This window comes from Phoca vitulina, unplaced genomic scaffold, assembly GCF_004348235.1.
Source record: "Phoca vitulina isolate PV1807 unplaced genomic scaffold, GSC_HSeal_1.0 scaffold6, whole genome shotgun sequence".
NCBI classification, from domain to species: Eukaryota; Metazoa; Chordata; class Mammalia; order Carnivora; family Phocidae; genus Phoca; species Phoca vitulina.
In genome coordinates, this window is record NW_022589709.1 from 8,253,574 (window position 1) to 8,272,144 (window position 18,571).

The 18,571-nt window shown below is 37.5% G+C and overlaps 2 protein-coding genes across 2 annotated transcripts in view; one reads left to right on the forward strand and one right to left on the reverse strand.

Annotated features, from left to right (window-relative positions):
- Positions 1–4,025: 4,025 nt before the first annotated feature.
- NUDCD2 (NudC domain containing 2) lies at positions 4,026–10,296 on the reverse strand. Its single transcript, XM_032403674.1, has 4 exons — positions 9,813–10,296; positions 7,259–7,307; positions 6,881–7,032; positions 4,026–4,523 (listed from the first exon to the last, which is right to left on the reverse strand). Exons 1-4 carry the CDS (start codon positions 9,999–10,001, stop codon positions 4,440–4,442), a joined length of 474 nt encoding a protein of 157 aa, XP_032259565.1. The 5' UTR covers positions 10,002–10,296; the 3' UTR covers positions 4,026–4,439.
- Positions 10,297–10,639: 343 nt separating this feature from the next.
- HMMR (hyaluronan mediated motility receptor) overlaps positions 10,640–18,571 on the forward strand; it is a 36,326-nt gene continuing 28,394 nt past the window's right edge. The window contains exons 1-4 of the mRNA XM_032403472.1: positions 10,640–10,713; positions 13,493–13,591; positions 14,056–14,135; positions 17,469–17,516. Of these exons, the coding sequence (XP_032259363.1) occupies positions 10,668–10,713; positions 13,493–13,591; positions 14,056–14,135; positions 17,469–17,516 (273 nt within the window). The 5' untranslated portion in view covers positions 10,640–10,667. The remainder of the gene's footprint in view (positions 10,714–13,492; positions 13,592–14,055; positions 14,136–17,468; positions 17,517–18,571) is intronic.

The window sequence follows — 18,571 nt, forward strand, 5'->3', positions numbered from 1 at the left end:
GGAAAAAATCCTCATAACCTGGGGTTACACAGAGTTCTTAGATATGATACCAAAAGCATGGTCCACCAAAAGCATGATGAACTAGAATACATCAAAATTTAAAACATTCATGTTTTAAAAGACACCATCAAGAAAATGAAAAAAACCTACACAATAGAAGAAAATATATGCAACTAATATATATGAGACTTGTGTACAGAATATATAAAGAACTCTTACAACTCAATAATAGACAGATAACCCAATAAAGAATGGGCAAAGGATTTGAATAAACATTTCTCCGAGGAAGATACATAAATGGTCAATAAGCACAAGGAAAGATGCTCAACATAATTAGTCATCAGGGAAACACAAAACCACAGTGTGATACCACTTCATATCCACTAGAATGGCTAAAATTTTAAAAATCATGTAACAAGTGTTGGCAAAGATGTGGAGGTATTAGAAATTTCATACACTAATGGTGGGAATGTAAAATGGTATAGCCACTTTGGAAAACAATCTAGAAATTCCTCAAATGATCAGACATAGTTTCCATATAACTCGAAATTCTATTCCTAGGTAAGAAATAAAAATATACATACACATAAAAACTTGTACTTGTTTATTTTTTTTAAAGATTTTATTTATTTGAGAGACAGAGGACGCACACAGGTGCACGGGGGGCAGGGGCGGGGAGAGAGATGGAGAAGCAGGCTCCCTGCTGAGCAGAGATCAACTTGGGGCTCCATCCAGGGACTTCAAGATCATGACCTGAGCCGAAGGCAGATGCTTAACCAACTGAGTCACCCAGGTGCCCCTACTTGAATGTTTATAGCAGCATTATTCATAATAGCCAAAAGGTAGAAACCTCCCAAATGTCCATCAACTGACAAATGGATTAATGTGTGGCAAATATACAATGGAATATTATCCAGTCATACAGAAAGAATGAAATACTGACATACTAGAACATGAATGAACCACTAAAACGTGCTAAGTGAAAGAAGCCAGTAACAAAAGACCACATTATGATTCAATGTATATGAAATGTCCAGAAGAGAGAAATTTATGAGATAGAAAATAAATTAGTGGTCACTTGGTTGGGGGTAGAGGGAGAGGGAGTTGAAAGCTAAAAGGTACGGGATTTCTTGAGGTGATGAAAATGAAAACTGACTATGGTGATGGTTTAATAGATGACTATACTAAAAATCACTGAATTATATATTTTAAATTGGTAAAATGTATGGTATGCGAATTATATCTCAATAAATCTGTTTTTTAAAAAACATTATAGGGTGCCTGGGTGGCTCAGTCGGTTGGGCATCTGACTCTTGGTTTCCGCTCAGGTAGCGTCTCATGGGTCAAGGGATTGAGCCCCACAGCGGGCTCCGTGCTTGACAGGGCGTCCGCTTGGGGATTCTCTCCCTCTGCCCCTCCGCCCCGCCCTCTCTCTCTCCAGAGTGGATAAATAAACCTTTAAGAAAAAAAGATTACATATGATTCCACTGATGAACATTCTTGAAAAGACAAAACTATCAAGACAGTCTTAATCAGTGGTTTCCAGGGTTTGAGGCTATGACTACAAAGAGAGAGTATTTTAAGTTTTTGTAGTGATTAAACTATTAAATCTCTTGGGGCGCCTGGCTCGCTCAGCTGGTAAGAGCATGCAATGCTTGATCTCAGGGTCATGAGTTTGAGCCCAATGTGGGATACAGAGTTCACTTAAAAAAAAAAAAACTTAACTGTTCAATCTCCTGATTTTGAAGGTGCTTACAGATACCTCTACATGTTAAAAGTCACAAAACTATGAACAGAATCTACATGCTAAAAATTCACAAAACTACGAACAGAAGAGTTAACTTTACTGTGCTTATTCAAAATATGAATTTCTTTGAAAGTCGAGAAGCCAATTAAAAAAGCCTCTTCCCCAACAATTTATTCCTAAATTTATTGGTTAAAGTGAACAAGATAGCCTCTTTGCCAAAGAGTATGGCAGGGATTCAGTGGCCCACAACGGGGTGTGTTCAGGTCCAAGCAGGTGAGGATATCCCTGTTTGCTGCAGGGTGTTGGAGCCTGAGCAGAGTAAGGAAGGCATTCATGTGAGATGACCTAGAATAAGCAATCAAATATATTGAGGAAAAGAGAAATCAGACTTTTCACTGTTGTTATAAATATAGAAAGGGAGAAAATAAAAATGAACCCCATGGGATTAGACATGAAAGTTTAAGTGTGAACTCATGGTTTTCAATATATAGAAATAAACATAGCTGTACATATAAACACTATACACACGAACAGCAATTGCTCACTAGCACACAAATCTTGGTTTCTAAATACCATTCTCCATCTAAGAGAAGCAGGAGACCTTAAAAACATGGCTTATTCTTGAGCTAGGGCAGGGAAAGCATAAGCCTGGTATCAACTTGTGCCAGAAAATAAGAACTTACTCAAATAATGATGGGACAGGTCAACAGGACATGGAAACCACCTAAAATGGTTTTCCCCTAGCCAAATCAAGAAAAATTGTAAGCATCAGAGTAATGCAAGTAATAGATTTTAACCCACTGAATAAAGTAGAAAATCATGAATCAATAAAGATATAAATAAGTTGGAAGTTTGATGAGAAACAGAGTAGTACTCCGAAGCTACCGTCCCACAAAATAATTATAAACCTACAAAGAATAGCTTTACTGTGGAGAAGACTGACAGACACCACTTATTCAGTGATCTAAGTAAACACCAACAGAAAAAGGACAAATCAAAATTACTAACTCACGATAGGATGCAGTAAGAACACAGCATCATGGGGCACCTGGGTGGCTCAGTCGTTAAGTGTCTGCCTTCTGCTCAGGTCGTGATCCCAGGGTCCTGGGATCGAGCCCGGCATCGGGCTCCCTGCTCTGCGGGAAGCCTGCTCCTCCCTCTCCCACTCCCCCTGCTTATGTTCCCTCTCTAGCTGTCTCTCTCTCTGTCAAATAAAATCTTTAAAAAATAAAAATAAAAAGAACACAGCATCACTTCTGTAACATCCCTGCCAAAGATGAATAACCTGAATCTAATCATGAAGAAGTATCAGACAAAACTCAAAATGAGGGATGTTGTACAAAATTAGCCTGTAATATTCAAAAGTGTCAAGGTTGTAAAAGTCAAGAAAAAATGAAGATTTGTTCCAGACTGAAGTAGACACTGGTCTACTTCAGTCCAGACACCGGACATTTAATCTAAAGGGAAGGCATGATTGTGACTGGATCCTTTTGCTATACAGAACATTATTGGGACAATCAGTTAAACTTGAATGCAATAAAGATCTGAGGATTAGATGGTCATAACGTATCAATGCTAATTTCCTGATTATATGGTTGTATTGTAGTGATATAAGAGCATGTCCTTTGAAGGAAATACACACTAAGGTACTTAGAGATGATGCAGCGTCATATCATAAACTTACAAACAGTTCAGGAAGAAAACAGTTCTTTGTACTTTACATGTAACTTTGCTATACATTTGGGATTGTTAAAAATAATTTTTAGGGGCACCTGGCTGGCTCAGTTGGTGGGGTGTGCAACTCTTGATCTCAGAGTTGCGGGTTCAAGTCCCACACTGGGTGTAAAGATTACTTAAAAATTAAATTTTTAAAAAATGTAGAGAGATATTTGAAAATTCCAAAGGACATAAAAAGAATGAAATAAAATTTCAAGATAATCCTTCCTTATATGTCTAGATCACTGAAGAGCAAAATTATGTCCCTGACTTATAAACATTAACCATTATTTGCTTTTTGTCACTGACAAAGGACTCACCCAATGATCATATTCACGTCACTGCTTGTTTTGTATTAATCCATTCCTATTGTTAAGTCTCTATTTTTCAATTTCTTGACAAAGTCATCTCCCAAGGAATAATATATTACTTCAGAAATTTTCATTAACTCTTAAAATGAACTTACTCAGAATATATTTGTGGACTTTTTCCTTTCTTAAAACTTTTTTCAGTAATATAATTCCTTGTGTGTACTGGCATACTTACAGAAAGGGGTACACGATTCCTATTTAGAAAAGTTTATTGAACATTATTCCTGCATTACACTTATTGAAAGAAAAATTTAATTGTCCCTGAAGGCACCGGTCATTTCACATGATCTATACCCTAATGTTTTTTGTATTAAAAATACAGGTTAAATCTGAAATTAGTAAAATGCAGCATATAAAACTTCATGCTGAGCAAAAAAACAAGTCCAAAAAAAAGTTACTCTATATCAGTAGAATAGTTTCCACAGTATATAAGATGTTTCCTATGTAAATGATATTTGAATGCAATTTTTAGAACCATAGTTAAATATATTTTGCAATTTGTTAACTGCAGGTATCCACATTTTCCTTCCACCACATAATCTGTTCCTTTAAATTGGCAACATCTGCTGGGATCCACAGACTGTAGCAAAAAAAAAAAGTAGTAGTTATTTCTCAAGATTTGAGAAGTCTGGTCCACCTTTAGTGTAGTTTCCCGAGATTTCTGCTCCACTGAAGTCAAAACCAGGATTCTAAAAGACATGAAAAAAATTATGATAAATCTTAATAACGAAAAATATAAGATATAACTCAAAATATAACTCAAAGGGAAATGGTAAAGATATAAACTAGCAAGTGACACAACAGGAAATCCAAATGGCCAATAAACATGTCAAAAGATGTAATCACCAAAACGGAACTTAAAACTAGGAGGTATATCTCAATTTTCAGATCTACAATATTTAGAAAATCAATATGTATATTACAAGTTGACAAGTGTATGGGCAAACATATACTTCAGTATGAGTGTGAAAACAGATTTTAATAACTATCATCGTTTGGGAGTTTACTACATGCCAGGCAGGGTTCTAAGAGCATATTCAACTTTATCAACATATTCAATCCTCATAACAATCCTAGGAAGTACTATCTCATGCTTTAGTCTTTTTGGAAGGCATTTCATTTATTCAACAAACATTTACTGAGTTCCTACTGTTTGGAAGACACTACTAGAGGCATGTGGAATTCAAGAGTGAACAAAACAAAGATCCCTGAACTGGTGGAGCTGACATTCTTAGAGGAGGACACAAGTAATAAACTGTAAGTTATCTAATGTAGAGGTTGGCAAAGTTTTCTGTAAAGAGCCAAGTAGTTAGATATTTCAGGCTTTGAAGGCCATACAGTCTCATAACTCCTTAAGTCTGGAGTTGGTATAAGAAAGACAATATACAAATGAACAAGCATAGGTGTATTCCAATATAACTTTACTTCAAAAACAGGCAGTGGGCCAGATTTCCTCTGTGGGCCATAGTTTGTGAGCCCCTGATCCAGTGTTAAAAATTGGTGCAAGTGCTACAGAAAAAGAAGAAAGAAAGAAGAAAGAAAAGCAGGGCAGAGTAAGGGAAATGAGAAGATTATAGTATTTAAATAGGATGACCAAAGATAAAGTATACTTTATTGAGCAATGACTTGAAAACAGTGAAGAAGTTAGCCAAGCTTTGGGAGAAGAACCCTGTAGTCAAAAGGACAGAAAAGGAATGGCGTGGAATGTTCAAAAATAACAAAAAGTATGGCTAGAGCAGAATGACTGAAGGGGAGATTAGTAGGAGAAGAAGTCAGGGAGATCACTGAGGACCACATCGGATAGAATGAAAGAGTTCTGAGAAGAGAAGCGATATGTTCTGACCTGCATTTTAAAAGGACTACCATGCTATTTTGAGAACACTGTAGCTTGGCAAGGGTAAAAGAGAACTAGAAGGTTATTGGAGTAATCTAGGCAAGACACTACAGATGGTCCAGATCAGAGTGGTAGTAGAGTTGGTGGTGAGAAGTGGACAAATTCTGAATATATTTGGAAGGTAGTACCAGTAAGGTTTCCTAACAAATTGGACAGGGTGTGTGAGAGAGAGACAGGAGTGGAGGATGATATCCCATTTTTGTTCTTTGGTCTGATCAAGTAGTTTCCATCAACCAAGATGAGAAGACTAGAGGTAGAACACGTGTGGGAGGAAGTTAGGGAGTTCATGTTGAATATGTTGAGTCTGATATATCTGTCAGACTGTCAAGTGGAGATACTGAATTGGAAATGTGACTCCAAAATTGGGGAAAAAGTCTAAACTAGAGATACATATTTGGAAACCATCACCATATAGAAAGAAATTATCCATCAAAACTTTAACAGTGCTTTGATCCAGTAATTCTTCTTCTAGATAAATTAACAGAACATTGGAATAGTTTTACAGAGATGAAAGCACAAATTTTGTTCGAAATAGACACAAATCAAAAAATCCAAATCTTAAAAAAAAAAAAAATCCAAATCTTATCAAAAGGGAATAGCTAAAGAAATAATGTTGATATATTCAAACTAGAAAACCCTCTGAAGTAGTTAAAAGGAACAAGTTTTATCTATACGTACTGGTAGGAAGAGACCCAAGATGTATTATTAAATGAAAAAAACATGAACAATACACATAGTGTGATCCTGAATTTATGTTAAAAACAAAGTAGCAAACCAATACATCAATGAGATAAGAATGAGACAGATGCACAGAATGGAGAGATGTTGATGAAAGGAACTTTTCACCTTTTTACACTATGTAAGTCTATATTGATTGAATTTTTATGAGTTCATTTATGCATTATTGGTATAAACAAATTTAAACTTAGAAAACATGACAGTACAAATAAATTCCTCTACAGAAAATTTGACAAAATAAAACCCACACAAAGAAAGACCAGTCATTTTTCTAATGATTTAACTTAAAAAAAAAATCCTCTAAAGAACTTTCGTAATTTTTTGTAACCACATTTGAGTTTTAATTTCAAATAATAATCATTCTATGATTTTAAGATGTTTAACAATATATATTCATACATTCATCTGACTTACTTCTTTCTGGAATCTCTCTAATGTAAGTTTTCTCTGCATTTGGTCTTGCACCCAAGGATCAGCTGCATATTCAGATTCTAGAAGAGAAGTCCAACAATTTGCCGCATCTCTCTTTGTCTTTGTAAGAACAATACGGACCATTTTTCTGTCCTCTAAACAAACAAAAATCACAAATAAATTAGAGTTCATCATTAAATTTTATATTTTCAAAAATCATTAGGTAATCTTGACATACAATTATTTTCAATGCATTTCTATCACTATTCTCTTCCAAAGCTGCAAAGACAAAGGACGTAATACGACAGAGGGAAACATACTAAGTTCCAAGACAAAATTAATTTTTAAAAAAAGATTCCAAGAATTATAGATTACCCTTACCCAAAGTCCATGTTCCCTCATCAGCTATTGTAGAATCAAAGAGCTTGCCCTGAAAAATAAACATATAAGGTACTAAAAACATATTTCATTAATTTTTATAATGCTTTCATGATTTAAGACTTTCCTAATTTCCTATGTAATCCACATGTAATTGTCTAGTTTGGTTACAGTAAGGAGATAAAATTTTATACCATTTCTTTTTTTTTTTTTTTTTTAAAGATTTTATTTGACAGAGAGAGACACAGCGAGAGAGGGAACACAAGCAGGGGGGAGTGGGAGAGGGAGAAGCAGGCTTCCAGCCGAGCAGGGAGCCCGATGCAGGGCTAGATCCCAGGACCCTGGGATCATGACCTGAGCCGAAGGCAGACACTTAATGACTGAGCCACCCAGGCGCCCCTATACCATTTCAACATATTGATAGGTGCTCAACCCTATCTTTCCTCCTAGAAAGTGAAATGGAACCTAGTTTACATTGCTTGAAATATTTACTATGACAAAGAACACAGGGCTCTCTAAAGAAAGATCAGGGCTCCATATTTTAGAAGATGAATAAATATTACTGATCACTGAGCCAAATGTGAAATTAATATCTGAAATGCTTTATCTTTACCAATTGAAATGAACTACAAGAAGAGCTTTCCTGCTGAAATTAAGAAATGATATCTCTTAAAATAAACTTTAAAAAACTGGTTCAGGGGCACCTGGGTGGCTCAGTCGTTAAGCATCTGCCTTCGGCTCAGGTCATGATCCCAGGGTCCTGGGATCGAGTCCCACGTCGGGCTCCCTGGTCTGCGGGAAGCCTGCTTCTCCCTCTCCCACTCCCCCTGCTTGTGTTCCCTCTCTCACTTTCTGTCAAATAAATAAATAAAATCTTTAAATTAAAAAAAAAAAAACTGGTTCAATCTCTTTGTTGGGCAATGTAGCATCAAAAAAATTGTAAAGCACGTACTATAGTTCTGATACAGATTAGCCGTGACTGATTTTTCAGAAACTGTTCTTTTAAGAAAGAAATCAGCAAACATAAGTTTAAAAGAGAATGCACCTGCTCAAATCCATTTTGATTTGTTGCTACTTGCCAAATTTAAGTTTTAGGAAATGAAATTAAAAGGTCACATAAAAAGAGAAAACATTTTTTCAGTATGTCAATACTAGTGAGAAAAAACTCTACGGGTCTAAATGTATACCTAAAATGCTAAAGTTAAAGTTACTGTTAAATTCCCAAAGTCACTGGAATTACTAAAGGAAATATGAATTGTAATCTTAAACCACTGTTCAGGAAACTATGAATTATACAACTATCCAGAAAACTCAGTAAGATCCAAGCTGACATAAATCAATGTCTTTCACATGAATCTTTCTTTTCCCTGAGGCACTTAGAACATTTCCATATAGGGGCGCCTGGGTGGCTCAGTCGTTAAGCGTCTGCCTTCGGCTCAGGTCATGATTCCAGGTCCTGGGATCAAGCCCCGCATCGGGCTCCCTGCTCCGCGGGAGGCCTGCTTCTCCCTCTCCCTCTCCCCCTGCTTGTGTTCCCTCTCTCACTGTCTCTCTGTCAAATAAATAAATAAAATCTTTAAAAAAAAAAAAAGAACATTTCCATATAAATAATAGCTAACATGTAGTGTACACTCATTACATACTAGACACAAGTCCAAGCTCTTAATTCCCCTGGATACCATGTTATGCTCAAAACAATCCTATCAGAAAGTTACTACAATTACCATACTTTGTGGGTGAAGGCATAGAGACACTGAATAATCTCTTGCCCAAGGTTACAAAATTATAAAAATGGCATAGTCAGGTATCCTACAACAAGGAATCTCCCTTCACCACTTCATTACACTGTCATCAAACATCTTGAGCATCTAATCTGGGAAAGAAATCTAACTTCAAAGTAACTGAATTTAACTATAAAGCTTATCAAGGAAAAAGCGGCTCCCAGATCCAACGGACATGATGAGAATAAAAGGAGTATTATTTTCTTCAAACAACTCTCGACCACCTGCTTAACCACTCCACAAACATGCAGAATTTTTCTGTTTGATGAAAAAGTAAATCACCTGACATCATCTCTGAATCCTCATCCCGATATCCTTATCCTTTATTTTCTTCTTTACTGTTCTAGAACTGCCTGAACATTTATTAGTTTAGCTTTATTATGCCTGCCTGCAAGAACATAACCTATCTGAGTGCAGGAAACTTCTGTCTTGTTCACCATTGACCTCTCAACACCTCATCAGTGCCTGGAAGAAATATATGCACAATAATATTTGTTCCTTTAAAGATCTAAGTGAAGACCGGCAGAGGAACAAAAGCATTAGCTTCATTTGGTTTAGAAATAAAGACAGAAAACAGGGCTCCTCAAATCTCTACGTCAACTCAGGACTAGCCGTGAGAGTGGGGGGCTCCGACCAGACCAGGCCAGTGATAGCGCTCTTTCGGCCAAAGGAGCCATTCGGCCTCCCAACAGTCTTTTCACGGAAACCATGAACCTTAGGACTCTGGGACTTAGAGCCCAGGAAGAAACTGAGCACAAGCCCAGACCAGCCGCTACCTTGAGGATCTCGCGGCCACCCACGGCCAGCGCCACATGCCGGCTCTGCAGGCCGCACTGGATATCCTGGGCGCGAGTGCCAGGCGGCACCTGAACTTCAATGAACACCTCCTCCAAGGTCTGGTACCACTGGCCCCAAGGCGTCCCGCACGGAACCACCCCACTGCGCTCCTCAAACGGGGCCGACATACTCCAGTAGCCTCCCAGCTGCAGCCGCACGGAGCGAGACCAGCGCACGCGCGAAATCTCCACGCTCAGGCCACGCCCGGGACTCTCCGCTCAGGTCACTGCACATGCGCAGGGACGTAGGCTGATGTCTCAGCCTGTTCCTTTTTCCTTTTCAATGGCCATTTAGGGCCCTGGCAGTACCCAGTCTGAAAGAACTGAAATCCGGGGAAGTTTACACCCAAGGAAGGGTCGGAGGTTGGAATCAGTGAAACTAGAACTCACTGCACGGCCACCTATATGACGCCAAAAGCGGACTTTCCAAACTTCTCAGTTATGAAATGCGCTTGCGCAAATGTTGCTCGTATGTAAGTTACAATTGAGTAACGCCAGGAATGATTGGACACGGGGTGGGAGTGGAGGAGGAAGGAGGCAATAATAGTTTCCTATTGGCTGATAACCTAAACGCAAAGAAGCCCTAATTGGACGCGTCGAGGTTAGGTGCGCATGCTCTTTAGATGTTCCAGTCCTGGATTGGTGTGCCCAGGATTTTGGTTTCAAATCTGCTGACGTTAGAGGTGGGCGGGGAATAAGCCGGGAGGTTTGAATTTGCAGTGAGTAGGCTGTAATAAGCGGCAGGAAGTTGGGAGGAGAGCTAGTGACCTTCAGTTTGTGGAGCTGGTCGTCAACATGTCTTTTCCTAAGGCGCCCCTGAAACGATTCAATGACCCTTCCGGTGCGTACGGGGAAAGGAGCTGGGGGTCGGGATATGTTGTCACGCACCTTGCCCCTTTTGGTTCCTTTCATCGGAGGCTAATAGGCAATTTTAGGGCTGCGATGGGTCTCATTCAATTGATTCGTTTTTCTAAAATCTATACTAAACATTTACTACATTCCTAGTACTATTCAGAGTGATAAGGATACAGCAGTGAATGAAGCAAAGCCCCTGCCTCATGGAGTTTACGTTCAACTGGAGAATGCAGCCAATAAACAGTACTGTGGAGAAACTAAAGCAGAGGGAAGGGAATCAAAACTGTTGGTAGCTATTTGATGGTCGAGTGCGGAAGGCCTCACTGATAAAAAAAAAAAAAAAATGACCTGTGGCTTTTCGTATGAACTTGTGGTTTTCTTTTGGATATTCCATTCAGGAATAAAAGAAGGATGATTGGTAAAGGCAGTAAAGGAAAAGACCTGGAGCATGAAAATAACGTATACTACAGTTTCACAAAGGTCTAGTACGTATACAGGCTGGATTTCAACCTAGTTCTTCAATCAAAATCCTAAATCTAACAACCAAATTTGATTCTTTAGTCTTTAAGGAAGTTTTTGTTAAGTATGGTTTTAATTGTTCTCAACTTTCATGATGCTGCTCTGTCACTGTCCACCATCCCATCATTTGCTGGCCCATATCCCATTTTGGGAGAGTGTAAACCTAATGATGAACCAGAATATAAGATTTCAACATCATTTTATTTTCTGGCTGCTCTGACAAGTCTAGACTGGCACTTCTCATGCTTTCCCACAGAAGCATTCCTAAAAGAAGAGAGCTGGGCGCCTGGCTGGCTCTGTAGGTAGAACATGTGAGTCTTGATCTCGGGATTGTGAGTTCAAGCCCCATGTTGGGCCTAGAGCTTAACTAACTAACTAACTAAATAAATAAATAAATAAAAATTAAAAAAAGGAGAGAGCACACAATAACCACAGGCTCTGCATACCCTCATCCTCTCTTCCCCCAAAAGACATAGCTAACAGTAATGGTGAAAGTCTCTCGTTTGCTTTGAAACATAAAATGTTCCCCACTGCCTGCCTCAGCCCCTATCCCAAATGAGTAAAATAGGTGCTCTAAGACATGCCATTGTTAAACTGATTTTAGGGAAACCTTGCCAGCCTCCTATTCACCCCAGGTTATAAACAGTTTGTAAAGTGAGAGATTTGAGCTAGCCAAGATTAATGTTTTTTGCTAAGTCTGCCTTTACCTTAGATACCCCACTGAATTCTGTATTTCAATTTGAAACTCTCTTCTGATTAGAAATCCACTATCTCAATTCCTTATTGACCACATTTAGGTCAAAAAGCTCCCAGGATTGGAATTTTTGTGTCATTATTTTTGTTATCATTATTCCAGGTAGAGGAATGGAAACTTCATTCCCTCCTTGATGTTTTTATAGCCTCTTAGAATTGATGAAAGGAGTGACTTTAATACTTTTAAATTGTGTCCCAGAATGAGAAATAAATTGTGTATCTCTATCCAGGATATATTTTTTTATATTTCTACAGCTATCACTGAAACAAAAAGTCCCACAAACAGTGCTTAACTTTGCTACATTTGAGTCACACTGATATTTTCTATTGTGTTTCACTTTTTTTAATGCTAGTCAAGATGTACCAACAAGTTCTTATCTATCATTCCATTTAAAAAACACTTAAGGGACAGCCGGAGTTGCCTTGAAATGGTCAAACTCCTTGAAATTCCTCTTTATTTGCATGAAACTCTATGCTGAAGTAAATAGCTTTTCAGAGAATAGTATGAATCTATTGATTCTCAGTCGGTTAAAGCTTTATGCTAATGATATTTTTACCCTTTTGTTTAAGTAGGCTTTATGCCCAGTGTGGGGCTTGAACTCATACCCGGAGATCAAGAGTCACAGGCTGTACCAACTGAGCCAGCCAGGCTCCCCTTATGCTAATGATTGTCCTGAGAATGAGATCTCAAGTCGACTATGCATAAACACTCTGAAGTGCCTTCAGTTTGAGACTCTAGTTAAGTGAGGTTATACTGTATAAATTTCTGGATCATAGAAATATTGTCTAGTACAGGGGTGCCTGGGTGGCTCAGTCAGTTAAGTGGCTGCCTTCTGCTCAGGTCATGATCCCAGGGTCCTGGGGTCAAGCCCCTTGTCAGGGTCCCTGCTCAGCCTGGAGCCTGCTTCTTCCCCCTCTGCCTGCTGCTTCCCCTGCTTGTGCGTTCTCTCTCTCTCTCTGTCAAATAAATAAAAAATATATATTGTCTAGTACAGTTTATACTATGTATAACATGACTTTATAAATTTCCTGATATGTCAATATTAGCCAGAGATGAATTATCACTATAAATTTTTATTCCAGACTAAACCTTGAGGGCTAGACTTTTAGTTGCTTCATTTCTAGAATCTGATGGTAGTTACCTCAGTGACTCTCTTTGAGTAGAGTTGATTCCAAATATTTTTTTCTTATATTCAATCCTTAATACAAAGCCATGTTGCTTTTTTTAATGATGTTTATCTCAAGACAGTCTTCACTGTTTTGTTCAGTTGCCTGTTTCTTTGACTCATTGAAATAAAGAGCATTTGGGGAAGATAATGGTGTTTTTCATAGAGAGGCCTGTTTTTGTACTATCAAATGGATGCTATTTTTACATTTGAAAAAAATAAACTATTAATGGTATTTTGCATTTGTATTACTTTATTATGACATGTTTTTAACTTAAGATCATAAATTACATTAGATGAGACATTAATGTGCTATGTTTCCTTTAGGTTGTGCACCGTCTCCAGGTGCTTATGATGTTAAAACGTCAGAAGTATTGAAAGGACCGGTATCCTTTCAGAAATCACAAAGATTTAAAAAACAAAAAGGTAATGGATTCCAAAATAAAATAATGGTTATGTGATTTCATAAGTTTTAAAGTTATGACTAACAGTATTTAAATTAGAAGATTCTATACTATTTCTAAAAAAGTGAAGCTACAGTTATATTTAAATTTTCTTATTTGATGAATTTACAAATGAGTCAACTACAGAATAATGCTTTAATCATTTCACTGTTGTATAACCAGAAAAATTAAGCAAGATACTCATGTAAATATATAGTTTCCCTTTTGGTAATTACCTTAACCTTCTGTCAGGGAATATCAAGAAAATCAGAAAAGTGTTGGATGTGAAAATACTGTTGTGCAACTAATTATTCGGACATGTACAATCAAGAAATGAACTTTATATTACTTCACTAATAATTACAATAAGAAATTTGGAAATTGGATTTTGTCTGTGTTTCAACATGTAAGCACCAACCAAGATCTGTACAATTTATTTTATTGTAGAATCTCAACAAAATCTTAATGTTGACAAAGATACTACCCTGCCTGCTTCAGCAAGAAAAGTTAAGACTTTGGGATTAAAGGTGAGGAACTCTGATATTCTAGCTGGTTTATCACCTAAATCATGAAAACATTTCTGAAAAGTATTTTATTTGATTAGAATGGATTAAGTGTATAAAGTAAGGTTATAAGTAAACCTATAAATTAATAAAAAATATTATCATTAGGACTCTACCAAGATTTATATTTCTGCCTGTGTCATTACTAAATATATTGTTTAAACGTGCCCATAGTTCAGAATTACAAAAGTCTCCACTTCTCAGTCATTTCTCAATCTAAATTGTCTAACACCTTGTAAGCCTTTAAAAAGTATGCAATGCTTTGATTTGGTAGTTAATATCATTTGAGTTGTTTTGGTTTTGTTTGTTTGTGCAGAAAGGTAAGTATTGGTGAAGAAAAAGGAAAAAAAAAACATTCTAAGGCCTAAAAGAGATGTGCTGCTCAAAAACTATCGAGTGGTGGGAGATTAAATTCTTAACTTCATGTTATGGCTTGTGCAACAGCCTAAGTGTTATTAGTGTTTCCATTAGTTCATAAAGCAAGTTGTAGTTTCTTAAGAAATTGCAAAAAGAGATTTGTTAATATGGAAAAGATTGAGAGTTAGGAAACCAAGGCTGTAGGGTAAGCTTAGACTTGTTCATTCATTCAGCAATTACCTAAGTCTCTTGTTTTATAATGTGGGGCTTCATTATCCAATATGGAAGTGATTAGCCACATGTGGCTATTGAGCACTTGAAGGTGAAGAGCTAAATTTTTATTATTATTTAATTTTAATTAATATATATTTAAAAACTGATACTTGATTCTGTTGTTGGAAAACGCAAATGTTTTTTGAAACATATTGGGTATGTGAATCTACTTCTTGATCTGTACATTTTATGAAATCTAAATATAGATCTCTCTCTCTCTTTTTTTTTTTTTGTAAGTAGGCTCTACACCCAGAGTTACAGTGTGGAGCCCACTGCGGGGCTTGAACTCACAACCCTGAGATCAAGACCTAGCTGAGATCATGAATCGGATGCTTAAACAACTGAGCCACCCAGGCGCCCCATAGATAGCTATTTCTGATAAAAATCTAGCATCTGAATGAGATGTGCCGTAAGTGTAAAATACACAGCAAAGTTTGAAGACCTAGTACAAAACACATAAAATATCTCACTGACAATTTTATACATTATAATATAATGACATATTGAAATAATACTTTTTACATTTAGGGTAAAATAAAATATATTATTAAAATTCTACTTTTTAAATATGAGTACTAGAGGGGTGCCTTGCTGGCTCAGTCAGAAGAGCATGCGACTCTTGATCTTGGGGTCATGAGTTTAAGCCCCACATTAGGCATAGAGATTGCTTAAACAAATAAATAAACTTTAAAACATATATATGACTACTAAAAAATTTGAAAATACATATGTGGGGGGCGCCTGGGTGGCTCAGTCGTTAAGCATCTGCCTTCAGCTCAGGTCATGATCTCAGGGTCCTGGGATCGAGCCCCACATCAGGCTCCCTAGTCAGTGGGGAATCTGCTTCTCCCTCTCCCTCCACCCCTCCCCTTCTCATGCTCTCTCGCTTGCTCTCTCTGTCTCTCTCAAATAAATAAAGTCTTTAAAAAAAAAAAAGAAGTATGTATGTGGTTTGTGATGAATTATTATTGGGCAGCACTGATATAGACAGTCTTTTCTTACACATTGATTTAAACATATATACAATGGGATATTCTTCAGCCATAAAAAGGAATGAAATCCTGCTGTTTGCAATAACATGGATGGACCTAGAGAGGATAATGCTAAGTGAAATAAGACAGTTAGAGAAGGATAAATACCATATGATTTCACTCATACGTGGAATTTAAAAAACAAACGAGTAAAGGGGGAAAAAAAGAGAGACAAACCAAGAAATTGTCTCTTAACTCTAAAGAACAAACTTATGGTTACCAGAGGGGAGGAGGATAGGAGGATGGGTGAAATAGGTGATGGGGATTAAGGAGTGCTCTTGTCTTGATGAACACCTGGTGATGTATGGAAGTGTTGAATCACTATATTGTACACCTGAAACTAATATTACACTGTATATTAACTATACTGGAATTAAAATTTAAAAAAATAAAATAATTTTTAAAAAGAAGTTGCTTTAAATTTCTTGATTTGAATTTCTTGAAGAAACAGTTCTGAGATTTTGAATTAATTACAGAACTCTTAGAAAACTTACATACAGGCTTGTGTAAAACCCCTAATTAATAGACCTTCCTTGATAGAAAATGCCATCATATGGAAAATTAATAAATATGAAACTGATAAAGCCCCCCCCCCCCAACTTAGAAGCACATAAAGCAGGTTGTGTTCAATATGTTTATCTATTTTCTTCCATTTTAGATGGAAAAGATAGATATTCTGTTTAGGGCCATTGTGTCAGAAAAGCTGTTGGATATAAAAATACATTGAACAAAAATTATATGTCTTATTTAGAATAAAGGCAAAAGTAGATTAGAACCAGCTTACACGGGACACCTGGGTGGCTCAGTTGGTTAAACATCCGCCTTCAGCTCAGATCTAGGTTCCGGGATCCACCCCCACATCTGGCTCAGCGAGAGTCTGCTTCTCCCTCTGACCTCCCCCCTCTTGTGTACTCTCTCTCTCTCTCTCTGAAATGAATAAATAAAATCTTAAAAAAAAAAAAAGTATCAGCTTACCCCATTTTAATTTTTATGTCTTTGCATGTGTAGGTTTTTTTTTCCTCTTTGGGTATCAAGGTTTAAGTTTATTACTCTTTGTAAGATTCTTTTCTTTCTGGGATAGCATAATTAAATATTCAAAATGTATTGATGTTTACATTAGAAAGAAGGCATTCAGCAGCTTTATTCATGAAGCTCCACCTGTTCTTTTCCCTGGGCTTATTAGGAAAATCCTAATAATCTATTAGGGTGAAAACTCAAACCTGAAATATTTTAAGATTTAAAGAACCTTTTCCTTCTTTTACCAGACAAGTCTCTTACAAAATGTTTAATAGGCTCAGTGAAATGTTTAAAATAGAAATTAACTGTTTGATGAGGAGCTCCCCTCTACTTGCTAGATAGGATGCTGCCTGATTCATGAATTGCTTAATGAAGCCAATTAGATCTTTAAGAAAAAAAAAGAAAGGGGTGCCTGGCCGACCCAGTCAGTAGAGCCTGTGAATCTTGATCTTGGGGTTGTGAGTTCAAGCTGCACACTGGGGGGTAGAGTTTACTTAAAAAAAAAAAAAGAAAAGTAAGAGAAATTAAAGTGTTTAATCTTTTTTTATAACTGAAAATCAAATCTGTGATATTTGTGGCACTTAAATTTGCTTATCTCTGTTCTTTGACTTTTAAATAGAAGGAATCTCAAAAGAATGATAAAGATTTGAAGATATTAGAAAAAGAGGTAAGCAATGCTTTCAACTTAATTGAAAAACAAATGTGCTATAAAATGGAAAGAGTTGGGACGCCTGGTGGTTCAGTCGGATAAGCATCTGCATTCCGCTCATGTCATGATCCCAGGGTCCTGGGATCGAGTCCTGCATTGGGCTCCTTGCTCAGCGGGGCGCCTGCTTCTCCCCCTGCCTGCCGCTCCCCCTGCTTGTGCACTCTCTCTCTCTGACAAATAAATAACTAAAATCTTTAAAAATAATAAAATAAAATGGAAAGAGTTACTTAGAGTTAAGAGACAGGGATTCTGTTGTGCAGTTTGGCGAGTTCTATAGCAGATGGGCAAGGCCTACCATCAGGACCAATGCCTGCCAGTTAACTGTTGTTCCTTAGCTTCCTTAGATACCATGTTTCAGAGCCTGGTTGTCCATGTGGTATGCTGGCAACGTCAAGTTTATTGGGGCGCCTGGGTGGCTCAGTCGTTAAGCGTCTGCCTTTGGCTCAGGTCATGATCCTAGGGTCCTGAGATCGAGCCCCGCATCGGGCTCCCTGCTCCGCGGGAAGCCTGCTTCTCCCTCTCCCACTCCCCCTGCTTGTGTTCCCTCTCTCGCTGTGTCTCTCTCTGTCAAATAAATAAATAAAATCTTAAAAAAAAAAATCAAGTTTGTTAGCATACTAAGGGACAGATTCAAGATAACCCACTTCAATGAAAAATTGATAACTAAAAATTACTGCATTGGGCGCCTGGGTGGCTCAGTTGGTTGAGCGACTGCCTTCGGCTCGGGTCATGATCCTGGAGTCCCGGGATCGAGTCCCGCATCAGGCTCCCTGCTCAGCGGGGGGTCTGCTTCTCCCTCTGACCCTCTTCCCGCTCGTGCTCTCTGTCTCTCATTCTCTCTCTCTCAAATAAATAAATAAAATCTTTAATAAAAAAAATAAATAAATAAAAAAAAATAAAATAAAAATTACTGCATTGATTTATCACAATTATGCATGGGTCAGATATTTATATTTACTCAGCGCACACTCTTCCTGTATGCTAATCTATATGTTAAGACAGTGACTAGCTAG

Bases quoted from the DNA above. Each gene is read 5' to 3' on its own strand.
- NUDCD2 (XM_032403674.1), bottom strand. From the start codon at position 10,001: ATGTCGGCCCCGTTTGAGGAGCGCAGTGGGGTGGTTCCGTGCGGGACG. The intron at 7,033-7,258 runs GTAAGGGTAATC...TTGTTTGTTTAG, and splicing joins TGAGGGAACATGGACTTTGG to AGGACAGAAAAATGGTCCGT. The intron at 4,524-6,880 runs GTAAGTCAGATG...CATGTCTTTTAG, and splicing joins TAGAGAGATTCCAGAAAGAA to AATCCTGGTTTTGACTTCAG.